Here is an 18,528-nt window from a genome sequence, read left to right as displayed (position 1 = left end):
CTGGCATACTGTAAGCTCATGATAAAAATTGGCTACTATTATTTTAGAAGCAGAGCTTTAGTCAGGAGTAAATGAGGCAGATTTTATAAAGTTGTTAGCATAGTGTTGGGTACATAGTACATAGAAGACAATAACTATTGGGTCTCTCATTTCTCATTTAGATTTGAGTATTTTCTCCCATCCTCCCACCCCTTAGTCTACTAAGTCTATGGAACAACTCAATGCTTGAAAGATTTGCTTGGAATTCCGGGATCACACAACATCCAAGCTCAAAGCTTAATAACATCCATAACAGAGATTCTCCACTATCTGGAGACAATTTTAATTGTCACAACTGGAAGGAGGAGGGTGCTAAGTTTATAGTGGTAGAGATACCTAGGATGCTGAATCTCTTATAAAGTACAAGGTAGGGCTTCATCTTGCCATCTTGCCATAAACAACAAAGAAATGTTTCACCCAAAATATCAGTACTGCCAAGGATGAAAAACCCTGACCCATAGAAAAATTATATGTATGTATGTATGTATGTATATATATATATATATGTGTGTGTGTGTGTATGTGTGTATATATATATATGTATATATATATATATATATATACACCCTATGGATTTAAGGGAATATGAATTCTTCAGAAAAGGTGACAAAATAGGGCCTGATTCTGAGTTTGAGTTGCAAATAAATGGCTACTTTATTATACTTATTGTCAATCCCAAATACTTGTCTTCTCATCATAACTGTATATAAGATACCATTTATGTAGTACTATGCCATGTAAAAAAAGAATATGAGGAAGAAATAGCTATAAAACTTTAGTACTTGCAGGGTTGGTAGGTAAATAAATTGGTACAGGCACTTCAGAAAACCATGTGATATTACCATTAAATGTTAGAATGTGTATGCCCTATGATCTAAATATTACATTCCCAGTTTTATTCCTGACAAAATGTTTGTGCTTATACACCAAGAGATATATACTAAGAATATAAAGACTATTTATGGTAGGATTATTTGTATTTGCCCCAACCTATAGAAAACTTAAAAATGTCCATTAACAGTAGAAAGAATAAATAAATTGGTATATTCCTACAACAAGATATGGCAAAGAAATAAAAATGAATGAACTACCACTAAATGGAATGAGTCTAGCAACATGTTGGAAAATGTTCTGAATGATTCCATTTATATAATTTTAAAAACCAGGAAAACCAAAAATACGGTGTTTTAAGGATTTATGCCTAGGGGATGAAATAATAAAGAATATTAAGAAAGTAATTATTGTAATAGTTAGGATGATTTGCTCCTTGGCAGGAGGCAGAGTCTGTAATTATTGGAAAGGAGGCATGAAGGATGTTTTTGAGGTACAAGAAATATTTAATTTCTTTTTACCCTTGGTGTGGCTACAGGCAGGTCTCTGTAATAAATGCTTGAGCTATACACTTCACTTCTTGCATGTGTGTTATAATTCACAGTTAAAAACAAGGTAATGGGACAAATAAGCAAACAATGGCCCAGTATCATGTTGACAGCAGACAAGATATTGGTGCTAAATTTTTGATTGTGACTGTCTATGGTAGGTTCCCTTTGTGTTTAAAACCTAAATAATGCATTCCTAGGGCTATGGTAATAAAATGCCAGGATGAGGAAATGGAAACATGTCTCACTTTTTGGTGCCTATTCAACTTTGGCTGATTTCCAATCCCATTGAGACTTGAGAGTTTTATAGATATTTATCATGACAGCATTGATTTAAAAATCTGACTTGAGGGAATATATTGAACAACAAACACTTTGTGGGAGAGCTAAGCTTTATATTTTTCAGAGCAGTGTTAGAACTGGTATTATTTGTGGTCCACAAATACAAGGAAATCAGAGAAGATATTTTAAAATGACATTTTCTGAAATCTTCATTAAGTTGATCCTTCAGCGATATTTGCAGGAATATTTTTAAGTTACTGTAACCAAGATCTAACATGGGTTTCCTTAGTTTGGTTTAATATGTCGCAAGACAAATCCCAATTTCTAGGATCAAACTTCAAGACTGCATTTTTTTTCAAGGACATGTAATCTATGTCATTTATGTGCTGATAGTTGTAATGAAATGCTTTTACCAAAAGGATTTACTTTCATGAGGGTTGCACCCTGTTGATGAGGGTCAGTTGTCTTATTGGAGGGGGTCACCAGGTTGTGTTGATGCATGAGAACACATTGATCACTTAAATTGCCACCAAAAGTCCATACACAAAATATTTAACTTAAAATTGATAATGGCAGGTTGTTTCTGCTGAGACTTGCTTGGTTACTCCAGACCTTAAAAATGCAAATTTTAGGTGCAGCTTTAAGAAAAATACACATTTGTTGAATATTCACCATGTGGACTTAAATATATTGGTTTTGGAAAATTCAGTCTCTATAAACATAAAGTATATGAAGAAAGACACACCAACAAGTCCCGTGATCAATGACTGAAGGTCTCTCTTGTGCTAGACACCATGCTCTGCTTAGCACTTTATGAATTCTGCCCTAATTCTTGCAATGGTCTTTATAATTACAGTTTTAGAGAAAAAAAGCTGAGCTTCACTGAGATTAAGTTATATCCCTGGAGTATAGAACTAAGTGACAATGACCATGAGAAATCAAAATACAGTTACTGCGTGATTCCCATGATATGACAAATACCTGATTATGTGGCTTGTATAACTCTGACTAAGCTGCACATTTGCTTTGAAAGACTTGGTCCACTTGTGTATAAATAAGGATTTGATATTTACCCTTTGGGATGGAAGTAAAGGCTAAATCTGCACTGTCATAAAATGGGCCAATAGTTTGTCCACAATAAGCACAGAAGATAAATGTTTTCCAAGTAAGAGTCAATAGTGAGTTCTGTGAGTGTATGAGGCAGGGCCTACTTTTTAGTGACATTTTCTTTTGAAATACTGACACAGGGGAACTGCAGAGAGTGCTGAGCTGCCTCTGGGAGCACTGCAGTGGTGACCAAAACCCATTGTCTGGGTGCCAAGCTCTTACCTTTGGATTGATTTTCATTGTCTCTTCAGTGTGGTAGAGAAGGAACTTTTCTCCGGAAGAAGTCAGGTTAACATACACCTGGAGGCAGGGATATTGAGAGAGTTTCCAGCAGTCTGGACCACAGCTGAAGGAACAATTAAATGTTTCTGTGATAGTTGCATTCAGCAAGGTGCATTGAGATTCCTCGGTCCAAACACTGCAGAGAAAGAGGGAGAGTAAACACAGGCCTGATGCTAATGGCTAGGAAGACATAATCAAAGGGAATCAGAGGTCAACTCCTTAATCTGAAGAACCTTTTTAAATCTACAATACATTCTATCTGTTAAAGTTTATGCCTTTGAATTAGAGGTTCAGGCAAACTAAAATATAAATATAGGTAGACTTTGCCTGGTACCTGAGATTTTTCAATGAGTTCCTTTGGATGTAGTATAATGTTCTCTAATGTTTCATTTAAGATACAATTTTCCCTTATTAAGTTCACTGACAGAAGAACTAAATAGGTACTTCTTCAAAGGAGATATACATATGGCCAACAGGCATATGAAAAAATGGTCATCATCACTTACTGTCAGAGAAATGCAAATTAAAATCACAATTAGATACCTTATCACACCTGGGAGAATGGCCCATATCAAAAGGACCAGAAACAATAGATGCTGGTGAGGATGTGTAGAAAAAAGATCCCTCCTACACTGTTGGTGAGAAGGTAAACTCATCCAACCCTTGTGGAAAACAGCATGGAGTTTTCTTAAAGGACTTCAAATGGATCTGCCATATGACCCAGCAATTCTAGTCCTTGATATTTATGCAAAGAACATAAAAATACTAATTTGAAAGGAAACACGCTCTCCTATGTTGACTGAAGCATGGTTTACAATTGACTGGATATGGAAACAGCCTAAATGCCCCAAACAGATGAACAGATTATGAAGAGGTGGTATATATATCCACTGGGATGTGACACAGTTATCAAAAAAGATAAACTTATGTCTCCTCTAGCAACACAAATGGAGTTGGAAGAGATAATGCTAAGTGAAGTATGTCAGAAGGAGAAAGATAAATACCAGATGGTGTCACTATTAAGTGGAATATAGAGAAACTAAACCAAGAACCAGAGAAAGACAACCTTAAAAGCTAAGCCTTGAAAACTCACTACAGAACAACAAGGAAGCACAATGGACTATGGTGATGGACTATGGGTGATTTGGTGTCAGGTACTCTATGGTGATGATACCTGATAGAATCCTAATGTTACCACAATAAAAAGAATGAAACAAACAAATTCAATGATGGGCAAAAATATAAGTACTCACTCTATATTTCTAATTGTAAGCAGTTTCCTACCAGGCTCTTACCAGGCAATGTTTAACAGTTTATAAGCAAAGTAGGTGTAAGGGAGAAGGGATGAGAAGATGGCTAAGACATGGAGGGGCTAGAGATCCAAACTGACAGATGAAAAGACAGTGATATATTGATATTACTTTAAGGTCTTTCTAATAAGGGAGAAAGGATACTATTTGGTTATACCAAGGGCAATCATTTGTTTCATCCCTCTTCACTCTAATTGGTACTCTACATGCATTCTCTTCTTTAGTCCTCCCAGCAACCTTATAAGTTGAGTATTAATTCTTTATAAAGGTGAATGAAATGAAGGGTCAGAGAAATTAAGTAACATGCAAATAAATGCAACTAGTAAGTGATGGGATCCATCCAATCCTGTGTTTTTTTAAGGCCCAGACTCACTCCATGATGTTGAGCTGTCTCCCCATGAACACAAAGGACACACCTGAAACTGTATATTGTTATAATGCACTATTATAATGCAATTTCAATGAAAAAAAATAGTTTGGATAATTATAAGGTTCTGTTTGAGTCAGAATTTGTTGTATATTTTAAGGCAAGCCTGGGAATATAAGAGCAGACAGAGGCATGATTAAATTGAGAAATTTCACAATGAGATTCACACTCGCTTATTTTATTTATTCTTGTTCTGGACACCCATGGAGCAATATTTCTATACTGTTAGACATACTAGTATTTGAAAGCAGACTTTAGGTTTTTGGATTCAAATCCTAGTTCTTTCATTTTTGAGCTTTGTGACGTAGGTCAATTTACTTATATCTGGAGGTAGTCATAGTAAATATGCTACTGTGAGGATTAAATGTGATGATGTAAAGTTCTTGTGACAGGGCCTAATAAAAATTTATTTCCTAAAAAGGAAAAGAAGGGAAAAGAAAAGAGGCCCTTCTGTGCAGACTAATGATTCCCTGGGTCCTCTCACTTAGGAAGATTATAAAAAACACACACAGGACTCCAGCTGCCCATTGGTGAGCTTTACATGTTAAAACACTTAGAATTTTATGATCAAGGGCAACATTTGTGACTAGGAAGTAACACACCAGAAGTCAATGTTTGCTTCTGGGTATAAGCTGGTTACCATGGTGATCAGAAGCCATTATGTTTTTCTTTGCAGATTAGTTTCTCTTCCTTTTGCAGGACATGCATTGACAGGGCTCATTTCAAGAATAGTTTTAAGCCACAGCCAGGATACTAGCTTGTTTGCCCTGGTGTGGCAAATTGTATTTTCATGAGACAAAGATGGTCAGATTTTGCTTATTGAAGGAGGGAAAAAAAAAGCGTTAGATGGTTCTAAGCAGATGTGAGGATCTGAAAGCCATTTTGGAATCAGTGAGCACTGGGGCGAGGCATCAACGCTCATTGAGAAGGAGCACAGCTGAAAGCATCAAGAAACAGTGTAGAGCAGCCACAAATGGGAAAGATGATGCTTTAATTTTAGCAAATTACTGTACTTCAGTGAGATTTTGCTTCTAAAATGAAAGCATTAATTTAGGTGGAGAAGTGAATGTCACAAAATGGTTCAATTCTCTTTTGGATTGAAACCTCAATTTTTCATTTGACAGGGCCTCATTTCTTTAAGCCGAGTCACTGCAAGACTTTCCCCATTAGTTACAGTGGGGCTGGGCTCTCCTCTGCTCCCAGTGTCCAATTTATGGGCAACAGTTGGCTAGAGATGCAGTGGGGATTTATCACATGGTTTACTCAGGGGAGAATACACTTGCTATCTCAGGATTTAATAGCCTCCCTAGCTATTCAGTAAACCCAGGGCAAACATTAAAATAAAAGTGTTTAAAATCTGTTATTTTTAATAAAGTTGATACACAGCAGTGTTTCTCAGCCTGGACAGCATGATAGAATCATCTGGGGAAGAGTAAAAGCTACTGGTCGCTGGGCCCCAGTCGACACCAATTAAATGTGACCAGTGATGGTGGTAGGGCCTGGACATTGATATTTTTTATTTTTTAGGAAAAAAAAGCAAAAATAAACATGGGACTATATCAAACTAAAAAGCTTTATACCTTAAAAGGAACCATCACAAAATAAAAAGTGTAAACTACAGACTAGGAGAAGATATTTGCATATCACACAAGGGGTTCATTTCCAAAATATGTAGGAACTCATGCAAGTCAACAACAATAAAACAATAAAAATGGACAAAGGACCTAAACAGCCATTTCTTCAAAGAAAACCTTCAGCTAGCCTTCAGGCACATGGAAAATGCTCAACATCCCTTACTATAAGGGAAATAGAAATCAAAACCACAATGAGATATCACCTCACCCCTGTGAGAATGACCTAAATCAGAAAGAATGGACACAGCAAATATTGGCCAGGATGTGGAAAACAGTTACCCGCTGCTGGGAATTTAATTTGGCACAGTCTTTATGAAAGTGATTTGGAGATTACTTAAAGAAACAAAAGTAGGAATCCCATATGATCCAACAATACCACTATTAGACATTTACCCAATGAATATGGAAACAAGTATGACAAGATTTATGCACTCCTATGTTCATTACAGCATTATTCACAATAGCCAAGACATCGATCCTAATTAAATGCCAGTGAACAAATGACTAGATAAAGAAATTGTGGAAGATACACTCAATAGAACACTAAGTTATTTCACAAGATGAAATAGTGCCTTTTGGAGCAAAATGGATAGACCTTGATGTGATTATGCTAAGAGAGATTGGTCAGAGTGTAAGACAGCTACTGGATGCCTTCACACATTTGTGGACTATAACCAAAGAAAAGAAACTGGCAAAGCACAGAATTAATAATTCATAGACTCTGTGAAAAGTATACTGCTTACTGGAGGGAATAGGGGTGAAAGGAGGAGATAGGGGAAGGCTGGGGATCGGACATCAGCATTGGGGTTTGGTGGGGGTGAGTGACTTGCACATATGTGGGGTGAAGTTGTCTTCCCTAAATTATATAGTTCCATAAATGGCTGATGATTGATAAAATTTGGGAAAAAAAGTGCTGTTGAGAACAACTGACGTGTGATGATGGAAAAGTAGGCGGAGTGGGAAAGGAATGAGCATAGAAAATGGACTGAAGTCTGAGAAACAAAACAGATTCTGGAGTTGATAGGATGTGGGTTTAATTCTTAGCCTTGCTCTCTGCTAGAGTTGTGTGACTTTGAGCAAATTATCTCTCTCGTGAACATCATTTTTGCTATTTCCACAGAGTATATGCATACTTACCTTCCACAGACGTTCTGAAAATTAAGTAATGTAGGTGAAGTCCCTGACACATAGTAGGCATTTTATACATAAAGTTACTCTTATCATAATTATTAGATAACATCATTGAAAAATATGATATGCCAGGCTGCTCAAAGTTCTCATTAGGGAGGAGGGGGCGGAAGAGTGCCTCAGGTACGATAAGCTGTGGGGGTGGAGGAAGAAGGACAGTTGACAGTCTCCGACCACGCAGTGGCATTACCTCTGCATGTATGAGCGCAGGAGCGTGATTCCCAGCAGGAAGTACATCATGATGGAGCACACCATCATGGCCAGTCCCAGGAGAATGGCACGGTCCTCTCCTGCCTTCAGTGCCGTGACAGTTTTCCTTTTGTCCAGGAGGTCATGGTCCCTGATTTTTTGGTAAATATTTCTGAGGTTGAAAATAATACAGTCTTACATGAAGTTCACAGTTAGTCAGCATGCCCCCAGAGTGTGGATAGGTTTCTGCCCATGCCTTGCAATGGCAGAGTAGCTTAGGGGAGCCCTCCAGCTGTCTGAATGCAATTGGAACTGGATTGTGACCATTTGCCCCCTCTGCGCCCCCACACACTAGTGCATGTGAGCACTCACATGTGCTCCAACCTGAGGAGAAACAAGCCCCCCTTTTCACGTGGGACCAATGTCCAACTGCAAATGTCTTCCCCTTCCTTCTAATGAAAGAAAGAAATTCCCTCAACCCTTAAAATAATGCTTTGGGTTTGTTGTCTTTGCCATTTAACCCCCATATGACTTGATTTTTTCATACTCTCTGAATACATAATACATTTATTCAAATAAATGGCAACATACATTAAGAATCTATCAATATAATGCCTTCTTTTCCTGCAGTAGTAATTGACAGAACTTATTTCTGTTAACATTTTCTTCAAGCTGAAGGTTGCTTAGAGCTCTGTTGACTTGAGATTTATAAGTAAACTATTTTTTTAAGTAAAGTATTTGTAAGTAAAGATTTATAAGTAACATATTTTTTCCTTCAATATGTAAACAAAAGGGAGTTTAGAAAACTATTAGTCCAATCAGTGTGCCAAAACTTTGGATGATTTTATTCAAATCTTTGGTTTTTATATCAGAGCTGCAACAATGGGTAAGAAAGTACATGAGACTGTGGTTAAGCTGTCTCCCAAGATCAGAACTTGATGACTGCTTAGTTGCTGTGTGATCAGTATGCAGCAACTCAGCCTTTTTTATTCACAATTTCTTATAAAGTGGAAAATTTTCCTATAAATGGCTTAATAATTGTTAATGAAATGAAATCGTAAATTATCAAAGAGAATCACTACCATGAATCAAGTATTTACTAAATGTTCCCATTGAAAAATGGGTTGGGAGCCACAACTCTATGACATCAACACACCCAAGAAGTGTTATATTCTTTAAAGAATTTCTAAAGGAGATAATGGCAAGGAAATGTATAACATATAAAGCTTGTGACTGGGGGATTGGAGTTGAAGCAAGTTTTGAGGGAGAAGGCAATAAAGAAGCTGGGAGTGTTGGACGCTTGGAGAGATCCTTCAGAAGCATGGAAAGAAAGATAATACTCAGGAAGTCTAGCAGGTTAGGCAACCAAGGAGCAGCTGGGGAATGTCCTTCAGTTTCTGTTGTGAGAAAGGAGCTTTGAACTGTGGAGCTGTAAGAGAAGGGGAATTGTCACCTTTTGGGATTGGGAACAGAGAGGAGGACAAGGAGAAGGTTGAAAAATGGAGAATGAAGCTCTTATGCCATTTTTAAAACTTTCAGCACAAAGTCAATATACAAAAGCATAACTCCCAATGATCCTCTAAAATTTTCATCACTAATCTTATTGCTTAGAAAAGAAACCAGAGTAGTCTCTAGTGTGGAAATTTGCAGGGGAAGAAAGAGATCCTTGTTATTTGTACAGTTGTGTGAATATCAAGGATTTCTAAATCACTTTGTGCTCCAAGATGGCTTTACTGGGGTTTATGATTGACATTTGTCCTGGTTCACTGGTTCATTCTGAGCAGGATACTAAATATTTTGATTTCCTATAGAGGTAGGAAAGCATGTATGTCTTTAATATATTTCCAAAAGATTTTATGGTAGAGAATTAATCTACTTACTGGAGTATAAAATTAACCAATTGCCTTACTATATTAAAGTTCTCTTCATGAGGCAATTATGCATTTCTTACTCATACTATTTCCTTGAAGCTTAGCCTCATAGTGGGAGAATCATAACTGAATAGGTATTCCTTATCTTTTAATGACCCTGTCCTTCTTGACTGCTACCCACCCTCATCCACTCTTGGTTTCCCATTATTCTCATTGCCAGAAACCCCAAGAACCCAGATCTTTCATTATTGTCTAACTCCCAAGTTCAGTTCCCCTGGACTAACTGGCCTGCCCTACTTTTGACTATCATTGGCTGGTCACCACCCACTTTCTAAATTCCCCTATTCTTTTTTGAGATTATCTTTGGGAAATGTTGGATTTATATCAAAGCCCTTTAAACTTGACCCTGAATGAAAAAAAAAAAAGCAGTGTCCATTAGCAGCTAAAGTTAGTGGGCAGGAAGAATTGGGCAGAAGATAAGACAGGTTGAGTGTTACATAACTTCAAAGACCTTTTGTAAAATAGTAAAGTTATGTTACTTTGATATTATTTATTAAAATATATTTAATTCTGAAGGTGTCCATTGAGATTTAGATTCCCTTCCAATGGAAGTCAGCAAAGAGCAAGCAATAGTCTCCAAGTTCAAGATTATAAGGCTGCCACAAAGTATCACTTATGTCAATCTACCCCATAAAAGAGAAGTGGCATAATCAGTCAGTTATGTCACCAGAAAAAGAAGCATATAAAAATGATTCAAATGGGTAATTTAAAAACAAATCACAATTTGGAAATGGTTAGCAAATGCTTTTCATATGCTCTGGAATATGGCTAGAGGGGGAAAATGATTGGTTTCCACATAAGCCAAGGGCATCTGGGAAACTAGAGTATTATCAAACAAAATATAAGTGGGTGAATGGGGGTGGGACCTACCCCCAAAAAGTTCACCAGTAAATGACTACTGAATTAATGGATAAGTTAATGACTGAATCCGTGGTTTAGAAGAGCAGAGTTCAGTTTAGGTTGACAACTTATCTTGAATGTTGGTAACTGTAGTTATTAGGATATGGCTGCCTGTCTGATAGGAAGACACACATCTAACACAAAGACTCAAAGATGGAGCTAATCATAGAGTGATTACAGAAGAAGGATAATCTCTTAAACCTATGGGAGCAGGGCAGTGTACAAGAAGGCTTGAGGTTAGGGAAGGTTTCCTGGAAGAAAAATGTTTTAAACAGAATTTTCAAAGTTGAGATAGAGTTAACCAAATGAGACAGGGAGTTAATCACATGAAGAAAGGGATGGAGACTTGCAACTGCATGGTGACTGTCAGAAATGACAAGTATTTAATATTACTGGAATGAATGTAGAACAGGGAAAAAGGGGCAGATGAGTTTGGAAAGGTAGTAGGCTTATAAGGGATTCTATAAGTCAGTCTAAGGAGCTTGGCCTTTATCCTCTACTTAATAGGAAGCTGTCAGAAGATGACAATCAGAATTGAATTTCAGAATTATCACTCTGGCTGCAAGTGCAGAGATTAGATTAGAAATAGAACAAGACTTTAATCAGAAGGAGTTAGGAGATTGCTACCATAGTGTTGGCAAAGGATGAAGGTTAGATCTGGGATCCAGTAGACATAGATGATGAGAAAGAGTGTGTGGAGAAATATGTAAGATATAAAACTTCAGGACTTGGTGATTGATAGAATATAGAGAATGATAAGGAAGTGAGGACAAAGATGTAGTTCAAATCTGTGAACAAGTAATTGGCTTGGATGACTAGAAACATGGCAGAGTGTTAAAACAGGGATCCTTACTTCTCCATTCTACAGGGTTCCAAAGAGGTGACTTTTGTTGCCCTGGATGAGAAAGTGCATTTATTGATTCTCCCTCCAAGAGCATAGTGTCCTGAGTTCAGGTGGAGGAATGACTCATCTGCCTAGTTGGATAGACCAGGTTCTGAGTCAGAAGTCAGATCTATCTTTTTTGGGTGACTTTGAAGATTCATGTGTAATACATTTTTTCCCCATCTTTTTGGACTTGGCTTTGTTTTGGCTTGGTGTACCTTGGCCTTCAGATCTCTAGATGGGAAGTCCCTTCCTGAATAGAATGTCCACAGCCTGAGACTAAGAGGGTAAATTAGGTGGTTCCTCCTGTGCCAAGTTGTCTTCAATGCTAGGGGGCAGGAGCATGATGCTATATTTTGGATTCCAGGATTAAAATCCTCTTTTATTCTGGGAAATCCAGAATTCTTTCTGAGACAACGGTGCAAATACCAACGAAGCTGATACTTTATCTCTTTAACTCTTTGTGTCTCTTCTCTATGAATTCACAGAAAAGGAAGCAGGGAAATAAGGAATTGAAGGCCAGTCTAGTTCCCTGAGGTCAAGATTTCAAGAGGAAGAATAAGTCTGGGGAGTAACTACAGATCTAGTTTTGAATATGGGGAGGTCCAACAGTATAGAGCAGGAAATGGATTTACATGTTTGAAGCAGATTTAGCCATGGCATATCCTGCCAAGGTGGTATGTTTTAGCTTTGTGGGGCAATCTTGACTAACCATGGGTTGTGGATACAAAGAAACAATTCTACATGGTAACAATAACAAATAGTGGCTACAGACAGTCTTTACTACACATACAGGGAATATTCTGCCCAATCCTTTCTGTGAATGCAACTTATTAAATAAATCTACAAGGCAAATTCAAGTATAACAAAATCTCTTGCATAAAAAGAATTTGAATTGCCCAATAAAGCTTCAATTTTAACTTAAATAGTCAACCTAATATAATTTTTTCTCAAGCTCCATATTTGAGTAGTTTCTTAAAGCTTGATATTAGCCTTATGGGTTGTAAGCAAATTATTTATGAGGCTATGTATATACAAACATTGATATCAAGTGTAAAATGTGCAAGAAAGGTTTTTTTTTTTTCCTGTGGCCTTCACTCATTTAGATTCAGTTTCCTTGGTATTTAGCCTGCAGACAGAAACGTATTTGGGTTAAGGCAGAGTAAAGGTCTTTTACAAATTCATTTGTTTAGTTATCTGTCTACATTTTAAAGTTTTCAGAAGATGAAACATACTGTGCAAAGTTCTGGGGGTACAAAGTGAAAAAGACATGGCATCCTGAAGGAGCTGGGTGAAATATCAATCATCTTGTTGCATTACCGTGTGACTGATTAGAAAAGAATAAAAAAAGAAACAATTCAGTATGTGTGGGTAAGTTACAGAATGGCTAAGGCACCAAGAACCAACTTACTGAATGATCACTTTGTTAAATGAATAATTGCCCACTTTATCACCTTTACAGATTTAACAAAGACTTATTTTAAGGAGTATTGTTTTAAGTGTATTAAATGAATATGAATACATTTTTCTTATGAATATTTTAGAAGTAAGATCATAAAGTATATTCTTTTCTTTTAGCAATATTTTAAGACCTTTGATATTTGATATTTTTTAAAAGCTAAGTATCTAGGGAGATTTAATCTCCTTATAAATATATTCTCATGAATATATTCATAGGTATATTTTTCTTGACTGTGTGAATATATTCTTCTAATAGATGTTACAGAAATTTAGCATTTCTTATGGGAAACTTTTAGCTTATACTGATCTTTTTTAAGTACTTTTTAGAATCTTCCTGTTTTGCTCACACTTTAGCATCACTGAGATTCTTGTGGGAAATCTCACATTGTGAGTACTTTGATAGATTTGGCTACTTTATCAGTTGACCAAAATTTGTTTCTTTTAAATATTCATAAATTTACTGTAATTGATTTTGGATAGGGATTTTTAACAGCTTCTGAAGATTCTGTAAGATTTTGTTTTTACAGTTTTTATTTTATCCTTATCATTTCAACATGTTTAATTTTTTTTTATTCTGTTTCCATTATTGTAACAGGAGGGATCTGGGTTAGGATGTGGACCTTCTTCTGGGGGGAAATTGAAGAGGAGAATTAGCATAATGTAGTATGACAGCCCTGCCAATGCACAGAAGTATAGAGAGTTACAATGATAAAAAGCTTTTGGAACATAAATTTGATAAACTCATCAAAATGATTGACTAGCAAATGGATTTTTTGGAATATTGCCTTCAGGTAAATTGGCTATCACTGGATTGGCCATTCTCTCAATTGGACATTCAGTAGATTGGTAGGTGATGCATTGACCCAGGATGATGATGTACAAGTAGAAAGCTGGTTTAGAAAACTGTCATCTGGAGGTCCTAACTTGGTTTCAGCAGTGATGTTTGAGAATCTCGTAACTGTCTGAATTGAGCCTACAAGAGCAAACAACTGAGAACGGGAAGAGTATCCATGTGGGGGCCTCCCCGGTGGCGCAGCGGTTGAGCGCTGGGTTGTGAAGCTGCCCGCAACCTCCTCAGCCCTGGTTCGATCCCTGGCCACTGGGTGAGGGTCCCACATGGCATGCAGACCTCTCTTGCCGCCCGCTGCTCCCCTCAGCAGTGTACTTCGTCAGTCTGCCTGCTCTGCTCTCCGCTTTGGCTTTTATGAATTCTCTCACCCTCCAGCACTTCTGACTGTACCCGGTGCTTATCCCCGGCCACTGGGTGAGGGTCCCACATGGCATGCAGACCTCTCTTGCCGCCCGCTGCTCCCCTCAGCAGTGTACTTCGTCAGTCTGCCTGCTCTGCTCTCCGCTTTGGCTTTTATGAATTCTCTCACCCTCCAGCACTTCTGACTGTACCCGGTGCTTGTATAAATAAATAAATCTTTTTTTTTAAAAAAGATTATCCACGTGGAATGTGAGAGAACAGCAGCAGCAGAGTGGCTGGATCCCAGCAGTTATTAGGTGGGGGACAGCCTGCATGGGCTGGGTTAGATAGGGGCCAGAAATAAAGACTTTTGTATGTGTTATAAAGTTAGAGAAGGCATTGAAAGAATGAAAGTAAGGAAGAGTACTCAATTTAGTGTGGTTGGTTGTTTAGAAAGATTTATATATAGAAACAAAGAGAATGATGCAGAAATTCTCCTGGCATTTTAGTGTTAGATAAAGAGGGACTAAGGAAAAAGCAGTAGCAAAAAGATGAAGATTTTTTTTTAATTTTTTTAATTTTAATTTTATTTTTATATTCCCCATACAATTGCAACCCCCTTATTTTGACCCCAATCCCTCCTTTCCCCGCCCCCCAGCCCCCCAAAGAGTATCTCTGGTTCATAGTTGTTTGCTGATTTTGATTTTTACTTTCTTATAGTTATTCTTTTTCCTGGTCTCTTATTTAAGTTTTCTAGATTCTTGCTATGAGTGAGACCATCCGGTATTTTTCTTTTTCTTTCTGGCTTATTTCGCTGAGCATGATCCCTTCCAGCTCTATCCACGTTGCTGCAAATTGCATGCGTTTATCTTTTTTTTTATATTGGACATCATTTGTGTTCAGAAATAACAATGGACAGTGAGGGCAGGAGGACAGAAAAGTCTGCAAAAAGTCCTGGAGTTGTCAGAGAGGTGAGGGGGCCTTGGAGGGCATGTGAAAAAGGTAGGGAAGATATAAATTATCAGTGAAGAAATATGTATAACTGAAATCACTATGTGGATATGTGTTAGGAACTTATAAATAGTACTTAACATACTGAATAGCTATATTTATGCCTCTCTGGTCAAAAGAATACTGAGCTGTTCAAAGTTAGAGCCAGACCACATTCATCTTTGTAAGCTCAGTTTCTTGCATTTATTAGGCTCTCAAATATGTTTCTTTTATGTGGGATAAACATGGTTGCAATATATTTAGGTTGCAAGGTATCCAGCATAGGGAGGCTAACTGGCCAACTGAAATAATAACTCAAGGAACCATGGTTAGAACAACTCCCTGGCTTCTCTTTTCCAACTAATGCCCTTTGGCCTCTTAATACCAACAAATTTTGTATTCCTTCTAGAAAAACTTCAAACTTTCTATATACTGAGAGCTCTAGTTTCCAGACTTCAAGGAAAAGTGTGCTTCAGTTAGAAACTGTGAGGATGGTTGTGTGAGGCGATGGATTGCTTACTGCCAACTGTGCTGAAACGAGCTGAGTTGCTATACATTGCTGCCACAAACATTCAAGTTGTTTTATGCTATGTGGCAGAGCTGGGAGTAATATTGATCAAAACAGTCATTGTTCTGCTTTTTGTGCAGCTAAGCCTTCTACATTTTTGAGATATGTTGTTTCATGTATATCTTCATCTTTGATTAGTTCCAGATATCAGAATTTTTCCATGAACTAGTAGGTACATATATAATATTTATATAGGCATAATTTGATTAGTCAAATTATTATTTCATTTTAATTCTTTAAAAGCCTATGTTCCATGGGAGAAATGTGGAAACAAAGCTAATGTTATTATATTATTGTCAATTTATAAATCCACAATAAATCTTGTAATATTATTTTATGGATAAGACACTAAAGATGAGAACAAAACTATGGGAACAAAGGTAGGAGTTATTTTATTTTTTGATCTTGTCTTTAACTGAACAGATAACATGATTTCACAATCATTATATCTTATTTTGTATCATTACATCTTAAATTCTAATTCTTATTTATTTTTACCAAATTTATTAGCATATTACATTTGATAAAAGTTTTTAGTGAAAATTCAAAGAGAAATAGGAAATTATGTGAATCATTCAGATAATTTAGTGTCTCCTTGTAACCTAAAGAGCTTTTGAGAAGTATTGCCTTTATATTAACTACATCATTTGACTTTAGTGCAACGGTGGTAGAAATAAATAACAAAAATAACTAGAATGGTCTAATATGAAATTGAGACTTGAATATTCAGAACTGATTGATAAGAAAAACTCGATAGAATGACTAGTGGGAAGCAGCTAAAGCAAAATATACAGAAGATCATATAATCTTACATGCTTTTGTAAGAAGAAAGCCTAAAACAGAAAGTGCTAGGCATCCAACTTAAGGAGTTACAGGAGGATTATAAAATATGATAAAGGAAAGGATAGAGAAGGAAATAATAAAAATGAACAGAAATAAATAGAAGAGAGGTTATATTTTATATGTAAGAATCAATGAATTCAAGGGTGAATTTTTTAAAAAGATTAATGAAACCACAAAATTTTGATTAATACTGACAATACAGAGAAAAGGCCCATATACTTATCAGGAATTATAAAAGCATAAGTACAGATATAGCATAGATTAGAAAACTAATAGAAGATACTTAAAAAAACTTTGTAGCAAAACATTCAAAAACTTTGAAATATATAACTTACCAAAATATACAGGAAATTCTTAGAAATACTCAACCTACTGAAATTGATTCAGAAGTAACTAGAAAATCTAAATAGTTTGAATCATAAATTTAAAATATGCTTATGGTGAAAATACCTGACTCTAGTGATTTATAGGTGACATCTACCTATATTATACAAGTCATTCCAGAAAAAGATCGAATGTAACCCAACTACTCATGATGTTAGTAAATTTTAATAAAGAAAATCAAATCAGATAATACAAAAAGGAAAATTATAGTCCATTTGTAAACATAAATGTAAAAACAAGTTAGTTAACTAAATCTAGCAATATATGAAAGTAAAAAAAAATCACGACCTAGTTGGGTTATCTCAGGAATATAATAATAAACATATTAAGAGGCTGTAGTCACATGGCAATAAGGCACAAGAGAGAAACATAGTTAATAAAATTTAACACCCATTCATTATAAAACTATTTAAGGTAGAAATAAATAGACAGGAACATCCTTCATGTAATAAATGGTTTAGTGGAAATACCTATAGAAAACTTGATACTTAAAGTTTAAGGAATCCACTTAATGTTTAAGGAAAACAACAAAGATGTTCACTATCACCTGTTTTATTCATGGTTTACTATCTAGTATAATAAGGGAAAACAATAAATGTATAGCACATATACTAATAAAGAAGAAACCAAAATGTATTAGTTACCAATGAAGAAAAAACAAAAGAATATGTAGATAAATTATTGAAAATAATAAGAAAATTTAGCATAGTTGAAACAAAAGTTGACACTTCATTTACCTTTCCATCTACCTGCACCAGTAGAAACTTGATTAAAGCATTTAAAAAGTACTTAGGAATAAATTTAATGAGCTATGTGCAAGTTCTCTTTAAAGAAATTTATTAAACCTTATTGAGAGATACGAGGGAAAACAAATCAATGTAGAGATGAATCATTTTCATTCAGTAAAGACTTAGTAAAATAATGATATAAATTTACTGTAAGTAGATTTCATAAATTCTAATAAAAATTCCCATTTTGGGGTGTGTGACTTGACGAGCTGATTCTGAAATTTATATGGAAGTGCAAATCTCTAGGGACAGCAAATGCAATTCTGATTACAAAGGATTACTGGATGATTTCTCTCCCATGTGAAATAAAGAGAAACTAAATGAAGGGACAGACAAAATCAAACCCAAATGAACCCAGAAATCTGGTTGCAGAACTGGGGTTACTAGAAGGTGAGTTCGGGGGGACAGGCAGCAAAGAGTGGAGGGGGTCCAATGGTCTATGTTGGCCTATATGTGCTTTGGTGGTAGGTGGAGTGTGATAATGTACATCTGAAAAGATGTGAACCTATACCTCTGATTCATATTTGGTGTTGAATACCAGTGTTACCTTAGAAAAAATCCTATTAAAAAAGACAGAGCAAGTTGGGTCATATATATTATAATGCTAAAGATGTTTATAAGCTAATGTGTGGCATTTGCTTGAGGTAGACAAAATTCACCAGTGGGACAGAAAAAAATTCCATGCATATTGGAAACACAATGAATGATACATGTATGCTTTTAGACCACTGGGGAAAGGGTAAACTACTCAATA

At 36.2% G+C, this 18,528-nt stretch overlaps 1 protein-coding gene across 3 annotated transcripts in view; it reads right to left on the bottom strand.

Annotated features, from left to right (window-relative positions):
* The window catches only part of KCNMB2 (potassium calcium-activated channel subfamily M regulatory beta subunit 2), a 235,973-nt gene that overhangs the window by 9,007 nt on the left and 208,438 nt on the right, over positions 1–18,528 (bottom strand). For 2 of the 3 annotated variants that reach the window (XM_054700384.1, XM_037525126.1), the window contains exons 3-4: positions 7,839–8,009; positions 3,030–3,225 (exon numbers count right to left, since the gene is read on the bottom strand). In XM_054700384.1, the coding sequence (XP_054556359.1) occupies positions 3,030–3,225; positions 7,839–8,009 (367 nt within the window). The remainder of the gene's footprint in view (positions 1–3,029; positions 3,226–7,838; positions 8,010–18,528) is intronic. The other variant, XM_054700385.1, reaches the window with a different exon arrangement.

The sequence above is a fragment of the Talpa occidentalis genome, unplaced genomic scaffold (assembly GCF_014898055.3).
Source record: "Talpa occidentalis isolate TD23 unplaced genomic scaffold, MPIMG_talOcc4v2.1 talOcc4.4, whole genome shotgun sequence".
NCBI lineage: Eukaryota > Metazoa > Chordata > Mammalia > Eulipotyphla > Talpidae > Talpa > Talpa occidentalis.
The sequence above is the reverse complement of the archived record's forward strand: the minus strand, read 5'-3'. Positions and strand labels throughout refer to the sequence as shown.